Genomic DNA, 25,993 nt, shown 5'->3' on the forward strand with positions numbered 1-25,993 from the left:
GAGAAGGGACTACAGACCTCCCATTTTCTGAGTCCAGTGTTGGAGTGATGCAGGAGCAAGAAATGACCAAAGAAGACAACACGTGCTTGCTCCCATTTCATTCATTCACTTGCATTCAAACATCAGTAATTACTGAACATCAGTTCTGTGGTGGAGACAAGAATGCAGCTGTGGAGGACGAGTTAGACAGGCACTGCCCTCATGGACCTCCTGGGCATTGTCCAAGGACTGGCCTACATAGTGAGGCCAGAAGGAGAAGTAGGGAAGCCTTAAAAGGGTGTAACTGAGGCTCTGACTTTGACTGAGAGGTCTGGAGAGGCCTCCCTGTGCAGAGGAGGTTTATGCTGAAACTGGAAAGCTTTTTGAAGGGCAGGAAGAGAGAGCAGCAAGCAGAGACAGTGATTAGTGCAAAGGCCCTGGGGTGGAAAAGAGCCTGGTATGTTTGAGGATCTGTAAGAAACCAGGTTTTTGTGACAAGCCCAGAAAAACCTGGGGAGTTACATGGCCACCTCTTCAGCTCTGCATTGGCTCTGGACTCTCTCCAGCTGCCATCAGTTGGTAGGCATGTTACAAACATCTGCTCCTTGACCTCCATGGCTAAGGCCCAGGTAAGCAACATTTGAGTGCTGATTGTTTGCCAGGCCTGTGCCTGGATCTGCAGATCCAGAGCAGAATAAGGCAAAGCCCTGTTCTCAGCAAGCTCACAGTCTTAGTGGGAAGACAGACTATAAACCATGGAGTAAAGCTGCAGGGATATGGCTATGCACAGAATATTCTAGAAACACAGTTGAGCAATATCAGACTGAGAGTGAGTGGGGGTGGAGGATGGAAGGTGCTTCAAGGAAGGTCTGTCAGGAGAAGGTGACAGCTGAGCTGAGTCTCAAGGAGTGAGGTATAAGGGATGGCCAGGGGAAGAGGCGGGTTGCAGAGAAACAGGTGTGCACAGTCACATGGTTGGAGAAAATGTGGTGTGTGGAGGAAACACTGCCTGGATGGGGCCCCAGCTTGAGGGGAGGCCTGGGGGTAGCAGGGGGTGAGCAGCCAGGCCCCATCCCACAGACCTTCTCACGGCAAGCTGGGAAATTGGAATTTATGCTCAGGGCCACAGAGAGTCGTTGAAGGTCGCTAAACAGAGGAGGGCCCGAGCAGATCCAAGGTTTTGGAAGTTCTCTGTGGCAGCAGCTAGAGGACAGACAGAGGGCTGGGGGTCAGGGTATCCAGGGTTCTCCATCTGCCATGACCCAGGCAGGCAGTGGCACAGGCCTGGGCTGAGTCACATCAGAAGATGTCAGAAGGCTGGATGTCAAGGTCATTGAGGATATGGAACCTCCAGGACTAGATGGCCAATAGGATGAGGGGTGGTAGAGGCCTTGGTGGAGAGAAAGGAATTAAGGATGACCCACAGGGTTCTGGTTTGGCTGGCTGGCTGGAGGTGCCTTTCTCGAAGTTGAGGAGGCCCTGAAGGAGAAACACAGTGTTGGGAAGTTAGACACACAGTTCACTGAATGAGATGCTTAGCTAGTAAAGACAAGATTATGGGCTCAGAAGTGAGGTCTGGGTTAGAAACAAGGAATGAGGGCTGTGAGCTGAGAGATGGTGGGTGAGGGTGACATAAGGGCCCTGAGAAATCCCACATCTAAGGAAGAACCAAGAAACAAGACCAGAGCAGCTGGAGAATGAAGGATGGGGTGAGCCAGGTGAGAGCAGGCTTCTAGAAGCCAAGGAGGAACCACAGCAGGGCAGTCATGAGAAGCTGGCCCAGGGCTTTGCTGCACAGGTGGGCAGGGGTAGAGGGCTGTGGGCTTGACAGAGAGACTGGTTGGGGAGGTGGGGTCATGGAACTAGACAGACTCAGGGTGCAGCCAGGGGACTCAAGGCCTGTGTCTACCTGCCCTGGGGAGCTTTCCCTGCCTGCTCCCTGGCACACATCCCTCTCTGATGCTCTCCCGGCCATCTCCATATGCAACTATTGGCTGACAAACTGCCTCTTCTCTGACAAAGACCCCAGAAGCTGAGATGGGCACATGGTCAGGAAACTTCTGTTGCCTGAATGGGCAAAGGTGAAATGGGAAGTGGGTCACTTGTTAGCAAATGATATCAGCATGTCTCATGTGCATATCCCATTGAAGTGGAAATGTTCTGAGAAGGCACCTTTCGGGAGAGAGAAAGGAAATGGGGTTTCTTGCTGGCACTAGCATCAGCTCCAGTTAGCCTTTCTCTACCCAGAAAGTTTATCTCTCTGTGCCTCTGTTTCTTTACCTGCAAAATGGAGAAATCACTGTCCTGCTCACTCCAAAGGGTAGAATTTTGGAACAACACTGCAAGTGCTTCTCCAAAGCAGGCAAGCCAGGAGGAAGGAGTGGCCCAGAATTCCATCCTGCCGTCGGCATTCTGCCGGGTCCCCTGCCAAGTGGTCTGGAATTCTCCACCCTGGCCCATGGCTGCCCCTGGACCTGGGGTCTCCCCTGGCTCCCTCAGGCAATGTGTCTCATGTGCAGATTCAGTGGCACATGTTTGGGGATGGGGTGCAGTGATTCTGGAAAGAATCCCACTCCTTTCTGCAGGCTCTGCTCCAGCTCATTAGCAGTTCAAGCAGCAGTTCTCTGGGCTCGGGAGGCCAGCCCAGGAGTGCCAGGGACACCGCCTGCCAACTTGGGACCTCCCCGATTGGCACCCTTTAGGTGGTCCTCCAAAACAGTGGGCCTTGAGGGATTGGCAGGCTTTCTACCGGTAGACTTGTGCCAACAGTGGACTCACACAGGGCCACTCTTGGGAGATGTTAGAGGTCCAAGCCTCTTCACTTCTCATGGTTGTCCCAGACACATGTCTTGGGCATGTCAGGACACAACTCCAGGCCGGCATTGATGGAGACTGAAACCCCAAGACTGAGTGGTCACCAGGTGTGGTAGGAAACGGAGGTTCAGGGATGGGTTGTGACTTTCCGCCCCTCCATGGGACTTTGGAAGATCTACCCTAGCCAGGCCTGCGGCTTCATCTCAGGCTCTTTCCTCAGAGGAAAGAGCACCCAGCCACAGTCCACTCTGTGTGCCCAGGGGTGCCATGAGGTCTGCAGGAGGGTCTTTCCCCACTCCAAGTCCCTACTCCTCAGTGGACCTCTCTGGACCTTTTTGGATCTAGCTTCAGGGGTCAGGCTCTGTTTTGCTTGACTGGCTGCCCCTGCACATTGGCCTGGATGATGGGACACAGATGTACCAGTGGGAGAAGAGCAGGCCCAGGAGAAAGCCCCTTCCTCCAGACCATACCCTCACCATTCCCACCAATTCTGGGATGTCTCTGCTGAGACCCCAAACCAAGTCCCTGCTGGAAATTTGCAGGAGACTGGAGGCCATCAAGTCATCTTTCTTCTTGGAGGGAGTCTAGGAAGCTCCCATTGGAACAAAAGCCCCCTCTACACAGAGGAACCATGTCCCCCATTGAGAATGGATTTCTAGCTTGGGCCTGGCTGGATGCAGGGTGATGGTGACAGGACCACCCCTTCTGCCTTCTGGGCTGGGTGTATTATGTCTAGGATGGACAAAAGGCCATCACTGCCCAGGGTCAGGGTGAGGAAAGAGCCTACAGCTGCCTGGAATCATCACTGTCAGCACACACATAGAGGAAATTAGCTACCTTCAAGGGCCATTTCAGGAGGGGTGACTGGATAGAAAAGGTTGGGTGGGGCAGGACGAGAGGTGGTTATGGAAAGAGGCCAGAGAGGAAAGAGCTATCTCTAGGTTGCCCCTAGAATTACTCTACCACCCCATGATGGTGAGGATGACAATCCCTGACTTGACAGGATCTCGTTTAACCTCTCTAAGCCTCAGTTTCTCATCTGTAAGATGGGTGTATCAGTCAGGGTTCTACCAGAGAAATGGAACCAGTAGGATATCTAACACATAAATAAATACATCCTACTGGATGTGTATATATACATATGTGTGTGTGTATATATGTGTATATTTGGCAAGTATTTGGTTTACACAATTGTCACGGGAAGCTAGGACCAGGAAAGTCTGAAAATCCATACAGCAGGCCAGTAGGCTGGAAACTCTCAAGCAGGAGCTGACACTGCAATCCATAGGCAGAATTTCTTCTTCCTCAGAGAAACCTCATTTTTGCTCTAAGGCCTTTCAGCTGATTGTGTGAGGTCCACCCACACTATTGAGGATATTCTCCTTTACTTAAGGTCAGTTCACTGTAGATGTTAATCACATCTACAAAATAACTTCACAGCAACACCTAGATTAATGTTTGATTGAATAATGAGGGACTAGCCTAGCCAAGTTAACACACAAAACTGACCATCACAACAAGGGCACTGATAGAGCCTACTCACAAGGAGCTATACTCCAACTTGTGGGTGTTCTCAGGCTAAAGCAACTCCAGCATCTATTTGCTTGTCTGCAACATGCCTAGAGAGGAAGAGGGGTGTGTGCTGGGGGAGGGGAGTAAAAAGTGTTTCAGTGCAACTGGGAGAGCAGGTTTTGCAGAGGAGGGAGGGCTGCCCCAAAGAGCTTGGGGGTGGGGTGGGGGGCGGGTGTCAGTGGCTCCTGGCAGCAGCAAGTCAGGTGTGCCTCTCTAGAGGCACAGTGTGCTGTGTGGATGCCCCAGACCTTATACCCAGGCAGCTCTTAGAGGAAATTTCCAGCCTAGCCTCACCTCTCCTAAAGGCCTGGCCAGGAGCAGGCTGGGAGCTGTGAGGGCTCTGGAAATTCCCACCTGGCCAGGGGTGCCCTCGGCAGGGGGTGTCTGGTCAGCGTCTCTTCTGGGCCCTTCACTGTGAGACCCAGGACTTTGGGAATAACCAAATTTCATCTCCTAATTTGGGTCAGTTTTCTAAAAAGAGTAAAATCTATGTGTTATATATAATATGATATATAAATACATTATATACATCAACTATATCATCATCTTCCTCCTCTACAAAATGGGAATAATGGTATCCACTTCACAGGGAGTGGGACACAGAAAATATTAACAGCTGATATTTATGTAGGGCTGAGCTGGAGCCTAAGCCTGGGCTAGGGGCTTTCCACACATTATTTCAATTATTCATTAATAGAGTTCTTAACCTGGGGGCCATGGAGAGGCTTGGGGGTAGGATGGGGGAGGAGTTCCTAAATTTTAAAACTAGTACGGAAAATTGTCGTGTGTATTTTAGAGCAAAATTGCCCGTGACTTTCAATCAGCCCTCAAGTTGTTAGGAGCTTCTGATTTATCATTGGACATTAAGTTAGAATAATTTTCAGGGCTGTTTTGGCTTAACGAAGGGTGTCTCCCAAAACAACCTTGGAGTTTCTAATCAAATAATTCCTGACTGTGGACAAGGCCTGCCTCTTGCAGTGAACTTCGCAAACATGTCTCTGAAATCGTTTCCTGCATCTGATGCAATGTGAACAAATGCAACACCGACTGACACTTTCACCTCAAAAGGGAGAGAATGTCAGGAGAATGGAGGGCTAAGGGAATTTCACTTGGTAGCCCTGGCTTCTGGGGTGAGCTGCGCTGCAGACACCCCTCGCCCTGCCTGAGTGCGGTGCCTTTAAGGTCCACTGGGGGCGTGATGTCAGCAGCCCGAGGGCACTTGGAGTGGCAAGCGCTGCAGCCCTCACAGCGGGACACTTGGAGACTGGGCTTGGAATAGGACCTGCAGCGTGCTCAGATTTCCCGCTTTTCTCCTTTCTGCGCGCTGGATCCCGCGGGCGATGCCCGGCAGAAACTGAGTTGACGCTGACCCGGCTCCGGGAGGGCAAGGCACCGCGCGGCAGCCGCCATGGGCAGCTTCCAGCTGGAAGACTTTGCAGCGGGCTGGATCGGAGGTGAGTGTGCTTAAGGGACCCCTACGGCCGGCCGGAGAGAGCCGGGCTGAGCGCTGCACGGACCAAGTTTGCACTCTGTGCTGTTAGAAAGCTTTGCGTCCCGTGCACTTCCAAGACGCACCCCAGCGTGTGCGCTGTCTGCTGCTGGGCGGCGCGTTCTTAGGTGCTCGTATTGTTCCTTGCGTGCTGCTGAAGCTAAACTACCAAACTTCACAGCGATTCACCCCGAGTTTACGATTTACCTCAAAGTTGGGACCCACGGAACTTGATCCTATAATGATTAAACCGCCAGTGAGAGCCGACAGCCAATGGAGCGTCCCAGTGCTCACACACCCTTTGGTAATCGGGTGCACACCTGATTTTGAGGATGTGGCTCCCAGGAACTTGTGTGTGTGGGTGGCGTTTGCGTGCTGGTCCTCGGTTGCGGTTAGTGGGAAGCCCAGCTGCGTGATCAGACCGGCCCCAGGGGGTGCCCCGACTGGAAGGAGCAGAGCGCACAGAGCTGGGAGCCAAGACTCCGGGCTGCAAATGCAGACTGCCAAGATAGGAACCCTGCCTCTCTACCTTCAGACGCTGTCAGCCACCAACTTTCTCGAAATCCCTTCTTCAGGGTGCTGCTTGCCAGCTGGGCCCTTTCCCACCGCCCAGGAGCCTCGCTCTAACTGGGCCTGGGATGGGTTTGCTTGTGCAAGAGTTGCATCCACTTCCTCCCTTCTCCATTCTTCTATTTCCAGTTGTCTATCCCTCCTCCTTTCCCGGCTACTTGGGAGGGAGAGGGGATCATTTTAGACACTTTGCTTATTGTAAAGAAAAAAAAATTATCTTTCCTTTGACCCCATCTAATGGGCTCATCAGAAAAGGGATGTTGGCAAATGCAACCTCTCCCCAGAGAAAAAAGTAAAATTTAAAAGCTGGTGTGCTGAGCCAGATGCTGGCACGTTTGTGTCCCATAAGGATTGTAGGCATGGAGGAAACTGGGAGATTTGTAGGAAAAAAATTAGCAACCAACCTGATAGGATCACAGGTTCTTCCCCTTTTGGCACCCCTCTCCCACCTAGCAGGAGTCTACCTCTCTGCTCCCACAGGTGGCTGCAGGGACCCTCCTTCACAGATTCCTGAGCAGAGGTGTCTCCTTTCACCGTGGGCAGTTCTGCTGGCACATCTCCCTTGAGTTGGGCTGAAACTGCCTCTCTTAACTTTACAGCTGTGGCCTGAGACCCACCAGGCATATCCAGGCCTTCCAACTGGACAACCCTTCAGCCATTCCAAGGGGTGGGTGGAGAGGAGACCCTTCCCTCGGCTGCCCCATTAAGGAACAAGAAACTTCAGTAGGGCTGCGAAAGTGGCGTGGCTTGAGAAATGCCCTTGAAATTAGGGCCAAGTCAGAGTAGCTCAAAGCCTCTGATAATGTTGAGACCCTCCCCAACTCACCCAGCAAGCAGCAGATTGTCTTTTATTCTGAGATTGTCCTTATTTTGTAGCTAACTTGCTTTTTTTTTTTTTCCTTTTTGCTTCCATGAAATGAAGATGACAGAGAATCTTTACTAAGTGCCAGGTGCTGTTCTAAATGTTACATATACATTTCTTTTTCTTTAAAAAACAACTTTATTGAGGTATATTTTAAATACCATGTTACCCATTTCAAGTGTACAATGGTTTTAGTAACTTTACCCAGGGGTACAACCATCACCATATATTAGTTTTAGAACATTTTCATTTCCCAGTAAGGTGCCTCTTGTCCATTTACAGTTAAGCCCTGTTCCCTCCCTCTCCCCAGGCAACAAGTAATCTATATTCTAGCTCTATACACTTGCCTGCTCTGGGCATTTCATATGAATTGAACCATGTATGTAGTCTCTTGTGTCTTTTGTGTGTATTTCTTTAATTATTGCAATAACCCCATTGAGGAAGTTACTATTATTGCATTCCCATTTTACAGATGAGGAAATGGAGACAGAGAAATTCAGCAAATTGCCTAGGGCCATGCATCTAGCAGCCCGTGAATTCCAGCCCAGGCCATCTGACGCCAGGGTCTGTCATCCTAACCTTGTATTGCCTCTAGCTTCTGAGCTGTTCTTTCTTAATGGCCTTTGTTTTAGATTGCTAATGCTGCTGGAATGCAAAACACCAGAAATGGATCGGCTTTCATAAAGGGGGTTTATTTGGTTACAAAGTTACAGTCTTAAGGCCATAAAGTGTCCAAGGTAACATATCAGCAATCGGGTACCTTCACTGGAGGATGGCCAATGGTGTCTGGAAAACCTCTGTTAGCTGGGAAGGCACGTGGCTGGCGTCTGCTCCAAAGTTCTGGGTTCAAAATGGCTTTCTCCCAGGAAGTTCCTCTCTAGGCTGCAGTTCCTCAAAAATGTCACTCTTAGTTGCTCTTGGGGTGTTTGTCTTCTCTTAGCTTCTCCGGAGCAAGAGTCTGCTTTCAACAGCTGTCTTCAAACTGTCTCTCATCTGCAGCTCCTGTGATTTCTTCAAAGTGTCTCCATGGAAACACCCAAAGAATTACAATCTAATGAACACTGATAGGTCTGTCCACACAAGATTACATCAAAGATAATGGCGTTTGGGGGACATAATACATTCAAACTGGCACAGCCTTGCAGCACAAAATTTCACTATTACATCTTCCACATTTGGCTTGAAATGTTATGGTTCTATGAAGTCCTAAGTTCTGGAAACCACCAACCTGATAATATTTGTTTTATCTCAAATGCCCAGCTTTCAGATGGGTGAACTAATGAGTGAGCAAGGAGGTATTTGGCTCAAGGCTGGATCTCGGTCTGCTGCCTGGGCTGAGGGATGTCCACAGTGAGGGAAACCCCACATGGGGGAGGCAGCCGGAGCCCCAGTGACCAGAGCTCAGTCCTCCACCTGCTGGGGGAGTGGTCCCTGTAGAGTGAAGAAGCTTCTGGCCAGCCACATATTCCAGCTTCCCAGTTCCCATGTCCTGTCTGCCTCTGCCCAGGTCAGTGAGAAGGAGAGGGTGATGGGGTCTATAGGTTTTGGACAAGGCAAAGTTTGTTCTGGGATTAGCTGGTTATTTGTCCCCTGTAAATATCTAATATTCCAGGACTCCTTAGCTGCCTTTGCTTGCCTAAATCACCTCTGCCAGCAGACATCTCCTTCCTCATCAGCCTGAGGAGGAATTTGTCTTTGAAGAATAGCCCTTGTTTCAATCTCACTGTAGCCAGGCTTCTGTAACAAGGGTTTCTTAATCCAAGTGGCCTCAGGGCAGCCTGGCTTCTCTCCAAAATTGTAAAGGACTTGTGAGTGTGTGTGTGGATGGGTGTTTATTTGTGAAAGAATCCAGAGTGTCCATCACTTTTTCATTGGGGTCTTCTTTAAAAAACAACATCAGGAGATGGGGCAAGATGGCAGCATAGAGAGGAGTGGAATTTAGTTAGTCCCCTGGAACAACTAACAAACAACCAGGAACAACTAGTAAATAATCTGGAATAACTGCTGGGGGACAACGTGACTATCCACACATTGTACAACAACCTGGATTGGGAGGAATGCCTGAGATTGTAGCATAGAATCTGTAAGTAAAAGCTGCAGAACCACAGCAGCTCAAACTGCAAAGCCTCACTGTGCTAGAAACTGGCAGCACTCTCTGAGCAGAGCAAGCAAATATAGCTCAGCTGAGCTCCACCGGGGGTTTTAATTAACAAATGTGGACTGCTGAATACAAGCTACAAACCCCCAACAAGCAGACAGAGGCATTTAGTGATGACTGACCTTAAAGAACCAAAAGATTCTCTGTACTGGGGCAGGGAGGGAGGGGGAGTCCAGAAGACTGGGTGTTACCTCTGGCCAATGAGTGAAACTGGGGGCCCATGTGCTCGCTCCTAAAGGGGGCTCCCTGTCCCTCTTTCTCTCTCTCAACGTGAGGGGTTCAGAAGAGAAAGCCATAGCCATTTTCAGTGGAGAGAGCTGCAGCCATTTTCAGTTCCCAGCACTCTGACCCAGACAGGGGTGGAGGTAACAGACAGAGAGATAATGATTCAAATATAGATGATAAATCCCTAGGGGGTTTATCTTCTTTAAGAGTAAGGAGGTGGGGCCCAGCTCTCCCTTCAGAACCAGACCCCAGAGCTTGGGGAAGATCAGCCAAAACTGAAACTGAAGGGACCACACCTCTTTACACCAGTCACAAGTGACAGGCTGACAGGCACCACCTGCTGGGCAGTTTAGGAAAAACACAGCGACTGGAAATCTCACAGGGTGTGTCAGTCTTCTAAGACACACCCTCAGGGAAACCCTTCTGAGACCTGAGCCTGTGCTTGTCTGGGAAAACCTGATTGGGGTAACCAAGGAAACCAAATGCCTGAACAACAGAAAACTACAACCTACCTAAGAAAAATGAAGATATGACCCAGTCAAAGGAAAAACTTACGCCTCAATCACAATACAGTTGAGATATTGTTTCACTTTAATGAAACAATCTATTAAAGATTTTCAAAGAAATGTGCTTAAACCAAATCAACGAGCTCAGGGAAGATATAACAAAAGAGACGAAGGCTATAAAGAAAACACTGGGTGAACATAAGGTAGAAATCGAAAGTTTGAAAAAACAACTGGCAGAATCTATGGAAATGAAAGGCACAACACAAGTGATGAAAAACACAATGGAGACATACAACAACAGATCTCAAGAGACAGAAGAAAACACTCAGGAACTGGAGAACAAGAAGCCTGAAATCCTATACACGAAAGAACAGATAGGGAAAAGAATGGGAAAATATGAGAAACAGCTCAGGGAACTGAATGACAACATGAAGTGCATGAATACATGTGTCATTGGTGTCCCAGAAGGAGAAGAGAAGGGAAAAGGGGCAGAAGCAATAATAGAGGAAATAATCAATGAAAATTTCCCATCTCTTATGAAAGTTATAAAATTACAGATACAAGAAGCACAGCTTACCCCAAACAGAATAGATCTGAATAGATCTATGCTAAGACACTTAATAATCAGATTATCAAATGTCAAAGACAAAGAGAGAATCCTGAAAGCAGCAAGAAAAAAGCAATCCATCACGTACAAAGGAAGCTTGATAAGACTATGTGTGGATTTCTCAGCAGAAACCATGGAGGTAAGAAGGAAGTGGTGTGATTATATTTAAGATACTGAAAGAGAAAAAGCACCAACCAATAATCCTATATCCAGCAAAACTGCCCTTCAAATATGAGGGGAAGTTGAAAATATTCTTGAACAAACAGACAATGACAGAGTTTGTGAACAAGATACCTGCTCTACAGGAAATGCTAAAGGGAGCAATACAGACAGATAGGAAAAGACAGGAGTGAGAGGTTTGGAACACAGTTTTGGGTGATGGTAGCACAGCAATGTAAATACACTGAACAAAGATGACTGTGAATATGGTTGAAAGAGGAAGGTTAGGAGCACGTGGGACACCAGAATGAAAGAGGAAAGATAAAGACTGGGACTGTATAACTCAGTGAAACCTAGAGTGTTCAACAATTGTGATAAAATGTACAAATATGTTTTTTCATGAGGGAGAATAAATGAATGTCAGCCTTGCAGTGTTAAAAATAGGGAGGTATTGGGGGAAAAATAGAATCAATGCAAACTAGAAACTACAGTTAACAGAAACATTGTATTATGCTTCCTTTAATGTAACAAAGACAATATACCAAAGCTAAATGCATATAAGAGGGGGGCATAAGGGAGAGGTATGGGACTCTTGGCATTGGTGATGTTGTCTGACTCTTATTCTACTTTAGTTTAATTCTATCTTTCCTTTTGTTGCTTTTTAGCAATCATGCTATTTTTTCTTTTTTTCTATCTTTTTCTTTTTTCTCTCTACCTTCTTTGACTCTTCCTCCTTCTTGGTGGAAGAAATGGAGATGTCCTTATATAGATAGTAATGATGGTGGTGAATACATAAATATGTAACTATACAGGGAACCATTGATTGTTAACTTAAGACGGAAAGTATGGTGGGTGAACAAAACTGTCTTAAAAAAAAATAACAGGTTGATGAAGAAACCTTGAGGGCTCTATATTGAGTGAAATAAGTCAGATACATAAGGACAAATATTGCCTGGTCTCACTGATATGAACTAATTATAATATGTAAACACATGGACATGAAACATAAGTAAACAGGATATAGAATGAGGCTAAAGAATGGGGAGTGGTTGCTTATCATGAGCAGAATGGTCAACTAGGTTGAACTTAAGTGTTTGGAAATGGGCAGAGGTGATGGTAGCATGTTATTGTGAGAATAACTAACAGGGCTGAATGGTGTGTGAATGTGGTGGAAAGGGGAAGCTTAGAGTCATGTATGTCACCAGAAGGAAAGTTGGAGATTAAAAGAGGGGAATGCATAAAACAGTGAACCTTGCGGTGGACAATGTCCATGATTAACTTACAAATATTAGAAATCTCTCTCATGAACTAGAACGAATGTATGACACTATAACTAGATGCCAATATTAGAGGGGTATATAGGGAAAAAATATACCTATTGCTAACTATGTACTACAGTTAACAGTATTTTAACATTTTTTCATCAATAGTAACAAACATACTATACCAATACTATGAGTCAACAATGGAGGGGGGATGGTTAGGGGTAGGGGTAGGAGAGGAACTGAGTTTTCTTTTTTGTCTTTATTTCTTTTCTGGAGTAATGAAAATGTTCTAAAAATTGGAAAAAAAAATTAATTGTGGTGATGGATGCCCAGCTGTATTATGGTACCAGGGGCAATTGACTGTGCACTTTGGATCTTTAGATAATTGTATGGTATGTGAACAATCTTAATAAAATTAAAAAACGACAACATCAACAACAACAAAAAAAGACAACTCGATAGTAACAGCATCCGTTTTTGAGCATGCTCTAAGTGCCAGACTCTCTGCTAGGTACTTTACATTCATCATCTCATTTTATCTTTATAATGGAATGATGAGGTCGATGCTATTATTATTTCCACATACAAGTGCTCAAAGTGAGGCATAGAGAAGTTAGTGACCTGCAGGTACTTTTCAGTTTCTGGGTTTTGTCCTTACCTCCCTTTATTGGGGTGCTTGCTTCCCATAGCAGGGCCCAGCCTGTAGTTTTCTCTGCCCTCCCCTGGTGCTGGGGCAGGGCCTGGCACGTTGGGGTTCCCTGGCACTGGCCGCTGACTTGAGTGAGGGAGTGTGTGCGCCTCAGTCCTCTGCCCCAGGAGGCCAGGGGCTGAGTGACCAGGTGTTCTCCTATCCACAGGTGCAGCCAGTGTCATCGTTGGCCATCCTCTGGACACAGTCAAGGTACAGTAGCCACGTTTTTCCATTACCTGTTGGAAAGGGGCCTGGAGTGGGACTTCCTCGGGGAACGCACCCACTGTTTCTGATTCTCCAGAGAGTTTCCAGCCCAGGGCAGCCCGGGGTGTGAGGGTGTCAGGGGACCCATTTGGAATGGCCTTACCCTCATTACTTGGCATTGAGTTTGTTTTTGTAACTGCCCCAACCCTGCCTCCAGCTTCTCATGAGCTGGTGGGGGAAGGGGAGGACACTGGTGAGTGTCCGCCTGCAGGTCCCCACGGAGCCGAGGAATCAGGAAAGGCTTTGACTATGACATGGCATTTGAGCCATAAAGTTAAGGTCTGGTTTCAGGTAATAGAAAAGATACTCCAGGCTCAGAGAACAGCATGTGCAAAGGCACTGAGGTGGGAAAATTGGGTGGAGGCCATCCTTGGGAAAGGCCACTTGGCCATTTTGCTGATGTGCTGGGTTTCTGATGGCAGCTGTGGGACCAGAGTCCAGGAAAGATGGGTCAGACTCATTCCTCAGAGGCCATGAATGTGAGGCTGGGACTCTGGGTGTAGCTGGGAGTGGGAAACATTATACCCTGATGAAGCACGTGGTGTGTGAGAACTCTGGAACTGGGAGGGCCATCTGGCCTTGGGATCATCCAACCCCCTTTGTCCTTTGGATATAGAAGCTGAGACCCAGAAAGGGGAGGGGGCTTGTCTCAGGTCACACAGCAAGTTACCGCACTGAGGAGTGAGATGCTGCAAAGGGGCATTCTTTACCCCCACCCCTGCCACTAGGAAGGACTAGGGTGCTGGGTCTGATTCTCAGAGGGGCACATGCAGAGGAAGAGGGGCTCTCAGACCCTCTTCAGGATAATGCTCTGTGGCCATTTTCATGAAACATGGAGACTTTAGAAAAGCATTAAAGAGGAAGCAACTTGGGGCATTGAGTTTTCTGAGATTGACATCAGTCTTGATCTTCAGACATGCAGGTTTTCACCAGTTTTTGAGGACCTACTCTGCAAGGCCACAGGCTGGTGGTCCTCAGACTTCAGTGAGTATCAGGCTTACCTGGGGAGCCCTACCTTCCATCTCCCCCGAGAGAAGCTAGTCCAAGGGGTCTGGGGAGGGGTTGCAAAAGCACTGAACATAAGCTCACAGGGGAGTCCGAGACAGGGCTTCCAGGACCGCAAGGGTTAGTCCAATCCCCACGTTTATTCCTGGGCAAAGGGACTGAGGCCTTGGGGTCCACAAGCCGAGGTGGGGCAGCAACCTATCCGGGACTCCCAGGGAAGCGTGTTTGCTCCAAGGAGGGCACAGACCTCTGCCGTCCACACTCCAGAGTAGGTGAGCCACGAGCCTCTTGGATTGGAAATTTCGAGGATGAAGAATCTGTTTTATCAGGAAACGCCCCAGTGCCCAGCACCTGTTTTCGAGTGCCTCGGAGGAGGTGGTGGAGGGAGGCTGGTGGGGCCAGAGTGGGGCTGGGGCCAGGAGCCTCACTACTGTGTGGGTAGGCGTCGGGGGAGAAGCCAGAGTGGGGGGAAGGTGCCAGTGGAGCTGGCCTGGGGTCCCTGCAAGAGAGAGAGGTCAGGCACCCTTCCATCCAGTACCCGTCTCCTAGGTATCATAAGCAGAATTAAGCTCTGAGGATTCAGCAGCAAGGGGATAGGCAAGGGGACAGATATTTTAAGGAGTGATTGACAATAATTGAGAGAAACAATAAAGGACAAAGCAACTGCAGGCAGTGGGAGGGGCGGGGAAGAGAACACAAGGCCATGAGAGAGGCAGTGACTAGGGGCTTGTCCAAATCAGAGGTCAGGGCTGGCCTCTCTGCAGGGGAGGCTGCTGAGAGCCAATTGACAGGAAGGAGCCAGGCATACCAAGCTGTGGGCAGAGTGCTTATGGCCAAGGGAATAGCTGGCGCAAAGCCCAGGGTAGGAACGGGCCTTGATGTATGTTCTTAAGGAGAACACAGAAGGCCAGTGTGCCTTTAGTGAGGTGAGCAAGGTGTGTGGGAGTGGGTGCCTGGAGAAACCCAGGGAGAATGGGATGGTGAGGCAGGCTGGGGGCCTTGTCACTGTCTCCTGCCAGCCCCACTCACTCAGGCCCTGGCCCCTGGAGCCCACGGAGGAGGGCTGTGCAGCAAGCCTGGCTGTGTCTGAAATGGACTGACCTGTGAGTCAAGGCTGGACCACAGTTGCCCAGATGTAGGGCCCATGCCAGGCACACCTAGGGTGCTCCAGAGCCAAGTCAGGCCCTTAGAAACCTTCCCAGCTCTGTGGCAGCCTCAAATGCCCACAAGGCTGGGCAGCTAGTTACCCTGCAGAGCTGGGCTTCCCCCAGCCAGGGCCTCTGACTCAGTCCCATCCAGAGCCAGGCTTAGCCCAGAGCCAGGCTCTCCCAGGCCTCCGCTCCATACAGGGCACCTGCATGTACCTCTTCAGGCCTGGGCCTGGCAGGAGACTTGAAAGAATCAGACACAGGCCCTGATGTGTCTGTGAGAATGCAGGTCACTCCCAGCCTTTGCCATCCTCGCCCAGTCTCACCTAAAGTGTTCCTCGTCTGTCCCATTCTATACCATCCATGATGGTGTATTGATAGATTGATCAATTGATCAATTAATCAATTGATCAGGAAGCAGCATAGCTAAGCTGCAAAGAGCACGGGCTTTGGAACTACACAGGCTAAGGGTTTGAACCCTGTCTGTGCCATTCCCTGCTTGTATAGCCTTCTGTTAAACAGGAACAAATCCCGGGCTTACAAGGCAAATATAAGATTGGAGTCTTGCTGCTGGAACCCAGCAGGTGTTCAGAATCGGTAGGGGCTATTTTTCTCAATATCATTCTATATAAATTAAGTTGTTCTTAGTTACATTATGTGAAAATGTATCTTAACCAAACGTGGAGACCCTGTTTAAAGTTCTCCGACTGAAATGCTATAGGGAAGTTTCTCTTTGGGGTCCCTGGCAGCGCCTCCGAAGGCTGCACTCATTGTCCAGTGGTGTCTGCAGTTGACCGGCTGTGGAGCTGCTCCCCGCACGCCCCTCTGTGCCACCGTGCGAGTAGACTGTTGTTCCTAAAAGCTAAGTGGATTTGATCAAAGTGAGTTGGCAACAAATTGTTGAAAAGGGTGAGAGAGATTTAAACAATCGGAGGTATATTAGTTCTCTGTGGCTGCCATAACCGATAACTGCAAACTTGGTGGCTGGAAACACCCACATTGATTCTCTCGGGTTCTGAAGGCCAGGATCCAACGCCAAGGGGTCAGCTGGGTCAGTTGTTTGGGATGCTGTGTGGGAGAACCCGTCTCAGGCCTCTCCTGGCTTCTGGGTCTGCTGCCGCCTTCAGTGCTCCCAGAGTGGTGACACACCCCTCCAAATGCCGCCTCTGTCTTCACTTGGCCTTCTTCTCCGCGTCTCTGTACTTTCCCCTCTTCTCATGAGGACACATCATTGGATTTAAATCCATGATGATCTTAATCTCAATTTCCCTAACTGAATTACATTTGCAAACACCCTTTTTCCAAATAAGGTCACATTCACAGGTCCCAGGTGGACATATCTTTTGGGGAAGCCACCGTTCAACCCACTAAATGGGGGAACCCAACAATTTTTACTTAGAGCCTTCCCTTGGAGTGCTTCACAGATGACAAATATCTTTAAATTCTTGCTGCTTCAGAGAAATCTGAAACTAGACATTGTGGCCAATACATCGTGGGTGTGGTTTACAAATGAACATACAGTGATATTTTAAGGAAAAGGTTTAAGGATGTGCATAACACTTTCCATTTTGTCCCTTTTTTCAGTTAACCAACTAAGTAGAGATAATTTGCCCTGGATAACAAATTGATTGCATTGGATAAGAGGGATTCGATAATGATCTTACTATATGATAATATTATATTAAATGTTATTATTATATTTAATGTGCTTTCCATCATTATCATTATCAGAATGGGGCCACCCAGATTCTATCAAGAGAAAAGATTTTCTGTCAAGAGTCTTTCTAGAAATCATGTGAACCAGAAGAGTGGCCTTGATGGCAGGAATTCTCAGCACGGACAGGCAAGAGGATGTGGTCCCTTCACATCCCTCGTGCAGACCCCACCTTTCCCTCATATAACAAATGCCTGCTGGGCACCTCCTTGGGGCCAGGATCTGTATGGGATGCTAAGGAATCAGCGTGGACAAAGCAAGCCCCAGTCCTACCTCCGTGAGCCTTAAAGCCTTCTGGCAAAGGCACCCTTTATTTCTCCCCATTAGAGTATCCTTCCCTCGTGCCCAGCCTGGGCAGGGGCTGCTGGTGCCCGTTGGAGGCCTGTCCTCCTCTGCACAGGCAAGTCTCCTCCCTGGCCTGGCCACTTGTCATCTGAGAAGGCTGGGATTCTCTTCTGTCTCCCCACTCTGCTCCCTGAACTCCTGGAGGGAACCCCTTCTATCAAACAAAATCCTGTTCTGTTCACCCTGAGAGCCCCCTGCTGCGGCACCGGCCTGGTGATGCCAGCTGACAAGGCTGGGTCCGGCCCAGGGGTGTGGGCCAGAGCCCTTGTTCCACCCCGGAACATCCTCCTGTATTCCTCCTGGCTGACATTTCCTTTAGAGTCCCTGTCCACCAGGAAAGGTGAGGGCAAGGGCTTCAGAGTCAGAATAACCTGAAGCCCAGGTGTGTCCTCACCACTTCCTCTCCCGTAACCTAGGGCTCAGCACTTAACCTCCCTTAGCTGCAGTTTCTTTGTCTCTAAAATGGGCAAATAGCACCTACCTGGTGGGGCTGTTGCGAAGGTTATTTTATTTACTCAATATCTCCTTTGTGCAAGGCCCTGGGGATAGAGCAATGGGCAAGGCATTCCTGCCCTGGTGAACAGACCCTTAGGAGTGGAGTGAGGTCCCAGGGCCCACCCCCTCGCCCCCCACCCCACCTCCCATGAAAGACCCAAGCTCAAAAGACCCTGGGCTGCTGACCCCGGGTCAGAGGCTCCTCCGCTGCCCGCAGCTGCCTTGGCACAGGTGGGAGAAGCCAGCCACTGAGTTCCATGGCTGCTCGATGGCCGTGGACTGGGGATGAGGTACTCGCCTGGCTCCTGGCACAGCTGGTGCATATATGGGTTTATGCCTGATGCAGTGTGGCCATGTTTCCTAATCAGGTCTCAGCTGCCTTTAGGACCAGCTGGACTGGGCGTTTCTAGGCTGGCTTGGTGGGATGTCTCCTCCCCCTCGTGACCTTGGCTTTGGTCCAGCATGAGCCCCACCATGTCAGGCTTCACCCTGCCCATCCAGGCCAGCTGTGGGCATGCATATGGGCCCAGGACAGCCAGGGCATGCATGGCCTGCTCTGTCAAGCCAACGGGGCCAGCTCTCAGCACAGAGGCTGCAGCCGCCTCACCCACTCTCCCACTGAACACCCAGCCCTCTCTCTCTGGGTTTTTTCCCTTGAGGTCCGGAGAGCTTCAAACAGAAAGGAAAGCCATAATCTAGAAGAACATCAGCTCATAATGTCTCAGAGAGCATAGTGAGTGGAAAATATTTCATTCAGTGAGAAAAGTTATGCAAGATGCCCAGAGTTTTCCCAAGCACACAGAAGTGCTCACTAAATGCTAGCTCCTGTTGTAACTGGGAGCCCTGGAGCCTGGGCTTTGTTGCTGGCCTCAGTGGCACTCAGCTTGGCTGGTGACCTTTGCTCTGTCAGCTGCTTTGGCCATGATTCCGCGTTCCCTTGTGTACGGTCTGCTTGAGTGACTCAATCACTCCACCTTCTTAGTGGAAGCTTGATCCCTCCTGGGGGGTCAGTACCCAGAGACAGCCCTGACAGAACTGAGACCAGAGGGGGAGGGTTCAGCCTCGTGGCAGCATTAAATGGGGCAGAGAGAGAGGTCTCCCCACCCCCTCCCTGACCCACGTCATTGTCCCACTTGGGGACACCCCACCCCAAGACAGATCAAGAAGACCAGGAAAGCCCAGTCCCCAATTTGCCACATCTTCCAGGGAGTCTTCTCCACTGCTCAATTTTAAATTGCTGTTTTCTTCCCTGCAACCCAGCCCTTCTTATCTCTCTTCCTTTGTTTATTTTCTCCACAGCACTTGTCATCATCTGACATATATTTGCTTGAGAATTATTTTTTATTTTCTCTCTCTCTGGTCCCTCTGGGTTGTAAGTTCTGTGCAGGGGGCCTTTGTTTTGGTCATTGCTGAATTCCCTGAGATTGGAACAGTGACTACATAATAGGCTCTCAGTAAATGTTGGTTGAATGAATGTCTCAATACATTTTTCTTGTTATTAAAGTAGTTCTTATTAACAGATACCTTTTATGCATCAGGCCTCTAAGAGTACTTTATATTTTCTATGGCTATATGAATTTATAAAAATATGTTGGCAGATACTTATCAGACTGTTAGCTGTGCTGTTAGCCATAGTCCGCTCAGCTGAGGAGCAGGGTGAGGGAGAAAGCTTGGCTGGGTCAAGGGGGGATTTAGCCGTATATGTCATGTTGAGATTTTTTATTAAGAGAATGCATTCTCATATTACTTGTGCACTTAAAAATTATTTTTTTAAATTATGCAAACTAAAAATCATAACAAAATTAACACCTCCTTATAGGAAAGTTGAAAAATGCAGAAAAGTTCAATGTGGAAAATCAAAATCACCCATGATTTTTCCCTCAGAGACCATCAAGTTTTGTGGCGTGTGCTCTGCCAGGGTCTTCTCCACTTGTCTGCAGAGTCGAGCTCAGGTTTTTGTGTGACTTGCTGGCCTGCGTCTCTGGGTCTTAACGCCCATCAGATGCTGGGTTCTGGGGATTCAGGGTCAGGGCATCCCTCCCTGTGGCTCTCACGGCACCTTCCTACTCCGGCTCTGGCTGCTAGGGTGCTAAGGAAGTGTTTGGATGGACATCTTAAGGGAAATGGAGCCTCCTGAAACCAGGCTAGGGTAATCCTCGGGGCATTTTGTGGGCTTTCTCAGACACTCTCTCGACTGCTGTCCTTGTCACCAAAGCTGGCCTCCATCAGAGGACTCCATCCCTTCACCCTCCAGCCCTCATTCAGTCATTTACAGGGGCCACCACCAGGGGCTCACTGGGCAATGTGGGCGAGAGGGAAGACAGACAGACTGACCCTACCCCAATGGGGAAGCTCAAGAAAACCCAAAGTAAACGGCCAACAATGCAATGGCAACGTTGAAGCTCAGACCCAAAAGATGAGCAGGAGCTGGAGGCAGGGCCCTCCGGGGGAGGGAGAGCAAGTGCGAAGGGCTGGAGGCCGCAAAGAATTGGTGTTCCGGGGACTGGGAAGGGGATGCATAGGGCCAGGGGGTGGAGAGGCAGGCTCGGGCCCCCAGGGCCCCCTGAGCTCTGGGAAAGGGTGTGGGTTTTATTCTAAGTTGAACAGGAGGCCACTGGAGAGCTTTAAACAGAAGTGACAGGATTTCATTACGGTTTGGAAACGATCAGTGTGACTGTTGCATAGAAAGAGGCAAAGGGAGCAAGGGAGAAGGAGCCCAGCTGAGGAGACCACCTGTAGCTGTTGTCCAGGTGAGGTGGGCACAGGGGCAGGGAGCCGGGTACTCAGGAGGGAGGTGACGGACAGCGGACGGGACAGAGACATGGTTGCCTCGTGAGAGCCATGGTTTCGCTTTTGTTCTGGAGTCAGGGACCACACATCCCCAAACAGCCATCATTTTTGCACAACTAACCGGTTTTGTTCTTCTCTCAGAGAGGGCTTCTGCTGCATTTGGCAAGGTGTGACTGGGTCGTTAGAGGGGGCAGAGCCTGTGGTGGGCAGACCACCTCGCCGGCTGGGGGCCGGGGCAGGGCTTCCCCTCGGGCCTCGGTGCCTAGGGACACTTGGAGCCCAGCGTCTTTGAGAGCAGTGGGGAGGCGGCAGGTCTCAGGCTGGGCCCTCACTGCCCCTGTTTCTCTCCACAGACGCGCCTGCAGGCCGGTGTCGGCTACGGTAACACCCTCAACTGCATCCGCACGGTGTACAGGAGGGAGAGTGTAAGTGCTCCCCGGCCGAGGGGTCCCCGGCCAGAGCACCCCAAGACAGGGTGGGGCCTGTGGGAGGCCTGCACGACCCCCTCAGCCCGGCTCTTCTTTTCCTCAGTCTTCTCGAATATGACTTACCTAAACTTACGCATCACCTGGTGCAACATTATTGGGGAAATAACAAGTCTTGTGCGACCTCTCTGGAGAAATTCTGAGGGATTTAAAACCATAGTGTAGAAAATTCCAGGAAAAAACAGTTGACCTGTCGATTTTGCAAAATGGAATGAGAGGCTGGTCAGCCCTGTGCTCACAGGCTTCCCTTTATCTGATTCTGGACTCCCGAAAGCCAGCTTGCACCACAGGTTGCTTGAGGCCATGGTTTATATTTTCAAAGGGGAGAAACTGAATAATAATATTTCATGGAAGACTTATCCAGTCCCCTTCTTGAGAATTAGCCCATACATTTAGGAAAACAATTTAAGGCCCCTCTTAAGGGAGTTTAAAATAAAATTTAAAATTTAGGGTGAAATGACCTGTGGATTTAAAGAAATGGTCAGACTCAAACCCTGTGGCAGAGAGCTTGTCCTTAAGTCACTGGAAATATGGCCCCACTGTGGACTGTGTCTCTACCAGACGCCGTCAGAGGTAACGCCTGGAGCTTGGAAACCTCCTGCCTGTACCTCAACTTTTTCCACTGGCTACATGGGTCTGGTTTCAGGTGTTGCTTTAATCCTCTCAATCATCTGCTTTAAAGTCAAGGAGGGGGAGCCCTGCAAACTTAGTACTTGCTGTTCCAGAGTAATGTTGTGTGATTCCTCAGTGCCCTGAAAGGCAGCCATTGATCTTCCTCTTTGGCCCATTCGCAGCAGCATGTGCCATCCGAGGCCCGGCTTCGGGACTACTGTGGGGACTGGGCTGTAGGCGTTTCTCAGAGACAGGGCAGCTAATGGCTAAGCAGTGCCCCAAGTTATCTAAAGGACGGGTAGCAGAGGAGCCTGAAGCAGGGTGTGTGTGTGTGTGTGTGCATGAGGGGTCTGTGTGTGTGCATGTGCACGTGTGTTCTCATATGTGTGTGCATGTTTGTGTGTGTGATATTCTGCCTCTGGCAACCAGGGTTACAGCACATGCAAGTCAGGATTAGCAGGTTTCTGAACAGTGTGGAGTCTGTACAATGACTTCCAGCTCCTAGTAATTTCTCATCTTTGGCACAGGGGTCAAGACGTGTGTAACCAACCTGACTCCACCAAGGGTCTGTGGAATTTTCCTGTATTCAGCGGAGGAAGAGCCGTGACCTCAGCCTCCAGCACCCTTTTCTCAGCCTCTTGGGCCCCGGGTGTGCCTAAGCCTCTTCCTGCTGTCCTTCTGGGGATGCCCCTCTCCAGCTACTTTTGTCAAGGGACACCCCTGCTCAGAGGCCCCTGGGGGGCCTGTGGTACCCTCTCCTGACCCCTCACTGCAGACCTACCTATTGTTTTGTAATTGCCTGTCAGTTGGTCTGTCCCCCCTGGCCCTCACCTGCCCCAAGAATGTGAGATCAGTGAGGACTGGAACCGATTCCTTCTTCTGTTGTTGCCTGGGGCCTGGCACATGGCAGGTGCCCAGAGCCTGATGGCAAGTTTTAATTTCCGCATAGAAATCATAGTGCAGAACCCGGCTCCTCCCCAGGGCAGGAATGCCAGCTGCAGAGTCTAGAGCAGCTCTGCCCCAGGCCCTCGGCCCCTGCCCCCACTGCCTTCCCCATCACATCAACAGCCTGTTCTGATCTCCTCACTGACATACTGGACTGTTTGTTCTGTGGTGTCTCCCCCACCAGCCTGAGGCTCTCCATGACGGCATGGTCTTGGCAGTGACCTGGAGGAGGGCGAGGGGCAGCAGGGCCTTTGCACCTGGCCTGTCGGCCTACACGCCCCCATTTCTGCGCCTGGGTCCTCACACTTCTCCCCTCTGGGCTTCCCCACAGGTGTTTGGCTTCTTCAAGGGCATGTCCTTCCCCCTGGCCAGCATCGCAGTTTACAACTCAGTGGTGTTTGGGGTCTTCAGTAACACGCTGAGGTTCCTGAGCCAGCACCGCTGCAGGGAGCTAGAGGCCAGCCCGCCCCACAGCCTCTCCGACCTGCTGCTGGCCAGCATGGTGGTTGGCGTGGTCTCTGTCGGGCTGGGCGGGCCCGTGGACCTCGTCAAGATCCGGCTGCAGATGCAGACACAGCCATTTCCAGAAGGTAAGAGGCCAGGACTGGGCGCTGGTGTCTGCAGACCCATGACCCTTTCTTTCCAGGTTTGCTGGATCTGGGGTATAACTATTACTATTTTATCTGTCATAGTAGCTGTTGTTGGTTAAGTAGTTATTATGTGCCAGGCACCCTGCTCAGAGCTCTGCATATGTTATCTTAATTGATCTTCAATAACAAGTCTGTGAAGCAGGTGTTTTTATTGTCTCCATTCTATAGGCAAGAAAACTCAGGCTCCCAGAGGTTATTTCATCAATGACACACAATTAATGACTGGTGAACCAAGATCTGCTACATAATTTGCCTAATTTACACTCATTACATAAAATGGAAATATGGTAGCCCCTTGCAGAAATATTGTTTAGAATATTAAAATACAACAGGAGAACCTTAAACCCAAGCTGGGGCCCTGTGTGATTGCTCAGATCTCATCCCCACAAAGCTGGCCCTGAGAGTTGGGATTCAAACCCACATCTGTCTTACTCCAAAGTCCATGCTCCTAACTGCTGACTTCTTACCCATATGGGCACAGAGGTGTGAAGGGGGCTGCTCCTCGCCTCACCCTTGCCTGCACATAGGCCCTTGAAGTTCCTGTTTGAGCTTCGTTTCTTGGTATGAGATGTCAGTGCTCCTGCACAATAAGCTGCACCTGTCATTTTCTTCTCCCTGGGAAAGTGAGAGGAGTAGTTTTGATATAGGATGTTACAAAGAACAGAAGGGCACTGGCTGTGTGAAGTAGAACTGCCAACTCTAGAGGAAGGAGAGACCAAGGGTCTTAGAAGACTTATTTCAGTCCCTTAGGCTCTGATTCTGGGCTCTACCACTCATTTCACTCTGTATCTCGGGCAAGATACTGCCCTTCCTGGACCTCGGTCTCCTAGTTTGTATAATGGAAGGACTGGATCCATGTTCTCTAGGGCCCCCTGTAATCACTCAGGCATCCGATCGGGGCTGACACTATCCCACGTGCTTCTTGGCCCTCAGGTAGGACCTCTCCCCCTGGCAGCCCTTCCAAATGACCCCCATGTGCTGTCTCTGCCCACAGAGGCTGGGCTCAGCTGCGCCCCACACTGAAGCCCCAAAGCTCACTCAGGGGCATCCTGGCCCAGCACTCCCCGCCCCTCAGCCCAGGTGCCTGGACTCAGGCTGCACGCCCGGCCCACCCAGGAGGTGCCCAGGACACACCTGCACACCCTCTGAGCATGGCGCTGAGGCTCCCTATGGCTTGTGGAGGGCCTGGGACCTGGCCACCCCGAGGACCTGTTTCATGCCTGCTGGAGCACCCGGTGCCCCTAGATCCATGGTCACTGCCAGCCTGTGGAGAGGGGCTGGGCAACAAATGGGGTGGCTCACCCAGGAGATCACAGAGCATATGTTCCCGGGGGCCACCCAGGAGGATGAGGGGCAGGGGATCCCCACCTTCATCTCCTGGACATGACTCATGTCTGGTATGATTGAGTTTGATCAAAGGATTACAACTTAGAAAAACGTTTGAAACTTGCTGATCTGGTCCTATCTCAGAGGCAAAAGCAAAGATGTAGAAGAATGAAGGGTGTCATGAGCAGGCTTGGAACCCAGGAGTCCTGGCCCCTAATGCTGGCTTTTTGCTCTATTCTGTCTACTTCAGGAACTCTTGTCTGTCTCAGGTGAAAAGGAAGTCTCTACCCAACTCTTAAAACTCTTAGGGGGTCTTGATGTTGGAAGAGGCTCTGTGGTAAGGCACCCTGTGCTGGTTCCTTGATTCCTGAGGGCAACTCTGCCTCCTTCACGGCCTGGGTGCTTCATCGCTGGAAGGATTGGAAATAGGGATAGGCATGCATGCATGGGGATGTGTGTGTTTTGGGAGGGTGGTCTCAGCCAACCTGGACCCTAATGGAGGTGTTTCCCAAGAAGAAATGCCTTCTTTTGGAAAACCTGGGACATTAAGAGGCAAATGAATTGGTGTGCTTTCTTTTCATTATTTGGTTCCATCCCACTGTCCTGCCTTCCCTACCCCACCTTGTCCTGTTGTGGGCTTGAATGATGGCTGGCTTGGCAAGCAGGGGCCTGAGTGGTAGGGAGCCCTGAGGCCAGGCTAGAAGCCTCTGGAAACTGGTGGAAGCATGGGAGGTAGCCAGGGGAGTAACCAGACCCAAGAAGGGCCCCAAAGCTGGGTGTGCACCTCCCTGCCATTTCAGGAAGCTGAGCACCCCCATTAGCAGCTGCCATTGTTGTTAAGTGCTTATTGTGGGCTAGATTCTGTGTTAAGTGCTGCATGTGGATCATCTTATTTCATGTCCACCATGACGGTGGGAGGAAGGGATGGCTATTATCCTTGTTCATTTATCCAGCAGATAATAGCTATGCAGCTGCTGTGTGTCAGGTGCAGGGCCAGGTGCTGGGGACATGGCTGAACGAAAGACTGTCCCATCTCTCTTCCAGAGCTCCATGCAGCCATGCGACAGGTGGGAACTAGGTTGCTGCACACTGTGGTGGGTGGGAGAGAGTGGAAAGGGCTCTCAGCCAGGCTGAGGTCAGGAAAGGCTTTGAGGAAAGGGGTGGAAGGAGAGCCTGGGGGTCAGGACCATGTAACTGGGCAGGGCAGCACGGAGGGTCACCCAGGCCTGCCTCACCTGAGGCCATGGGCACCTGGGCCATGGCCCGCCTGGGCTGGGGCTCTCCAGATCTGCCCATCTGAGAAGTCCATGCCCTTCT

At 50.1% G+C, this 25,993-nt stretch overlaps 1 protein-coding gene across 2 annotated transcripts in view; it reads left to right on the forward strand.

Annotated features, from left to right (window-relative positions):
* The first annotated feature begins 5,640 nt into the window (after positions 1–5,640).
* Positions 5,641–25,993, forward strand: part of SLC25A48 (solute carrier family 25 member 48) — a 59,960-nt gene continuing 39,607 nt past the window's right edge. Inside the window, exons 1-4 of one of the 2 annotated variants that reach the window (XM_037802205.1) lie at positions 5,641–5,819; positions 13,064–13,107; positions 21,012–21,083; positions 23,032–23,290. In XM_037802205.1, the coding sequence (XP_037658133.1) occupies positions 5,774–5,819; positions 13,064–13,107; positions 21,012–21,083; positions 23,032–23,290 (421 nt within the window). In that variant the 5' untranslated portion in view covers positions 5,641–5,773. The remainder of the gene's footprint in view (positions 5,820–13,063; positions 13,108–21,011; positions 21,084–23,031; positions 23,291–25,993) is intronic. The other variant, XM_037802206.1, reaches the window with a different exon arrangement.

This window comes from Choloepus didactylus, chromosome 13, assembly GCF_015220235.1.
Source record: "Choloepus didactylus isolate mChoDid1 chromosome 13, mChoDid1.pri, whole genome shotgun sequence".
Taxonomy (NCBI): Eukaryota; Metazoa; Chordata; class Mammalia; order Pilosa; family Megalonychidae; genus Choloepus; species Choloepus didactylus.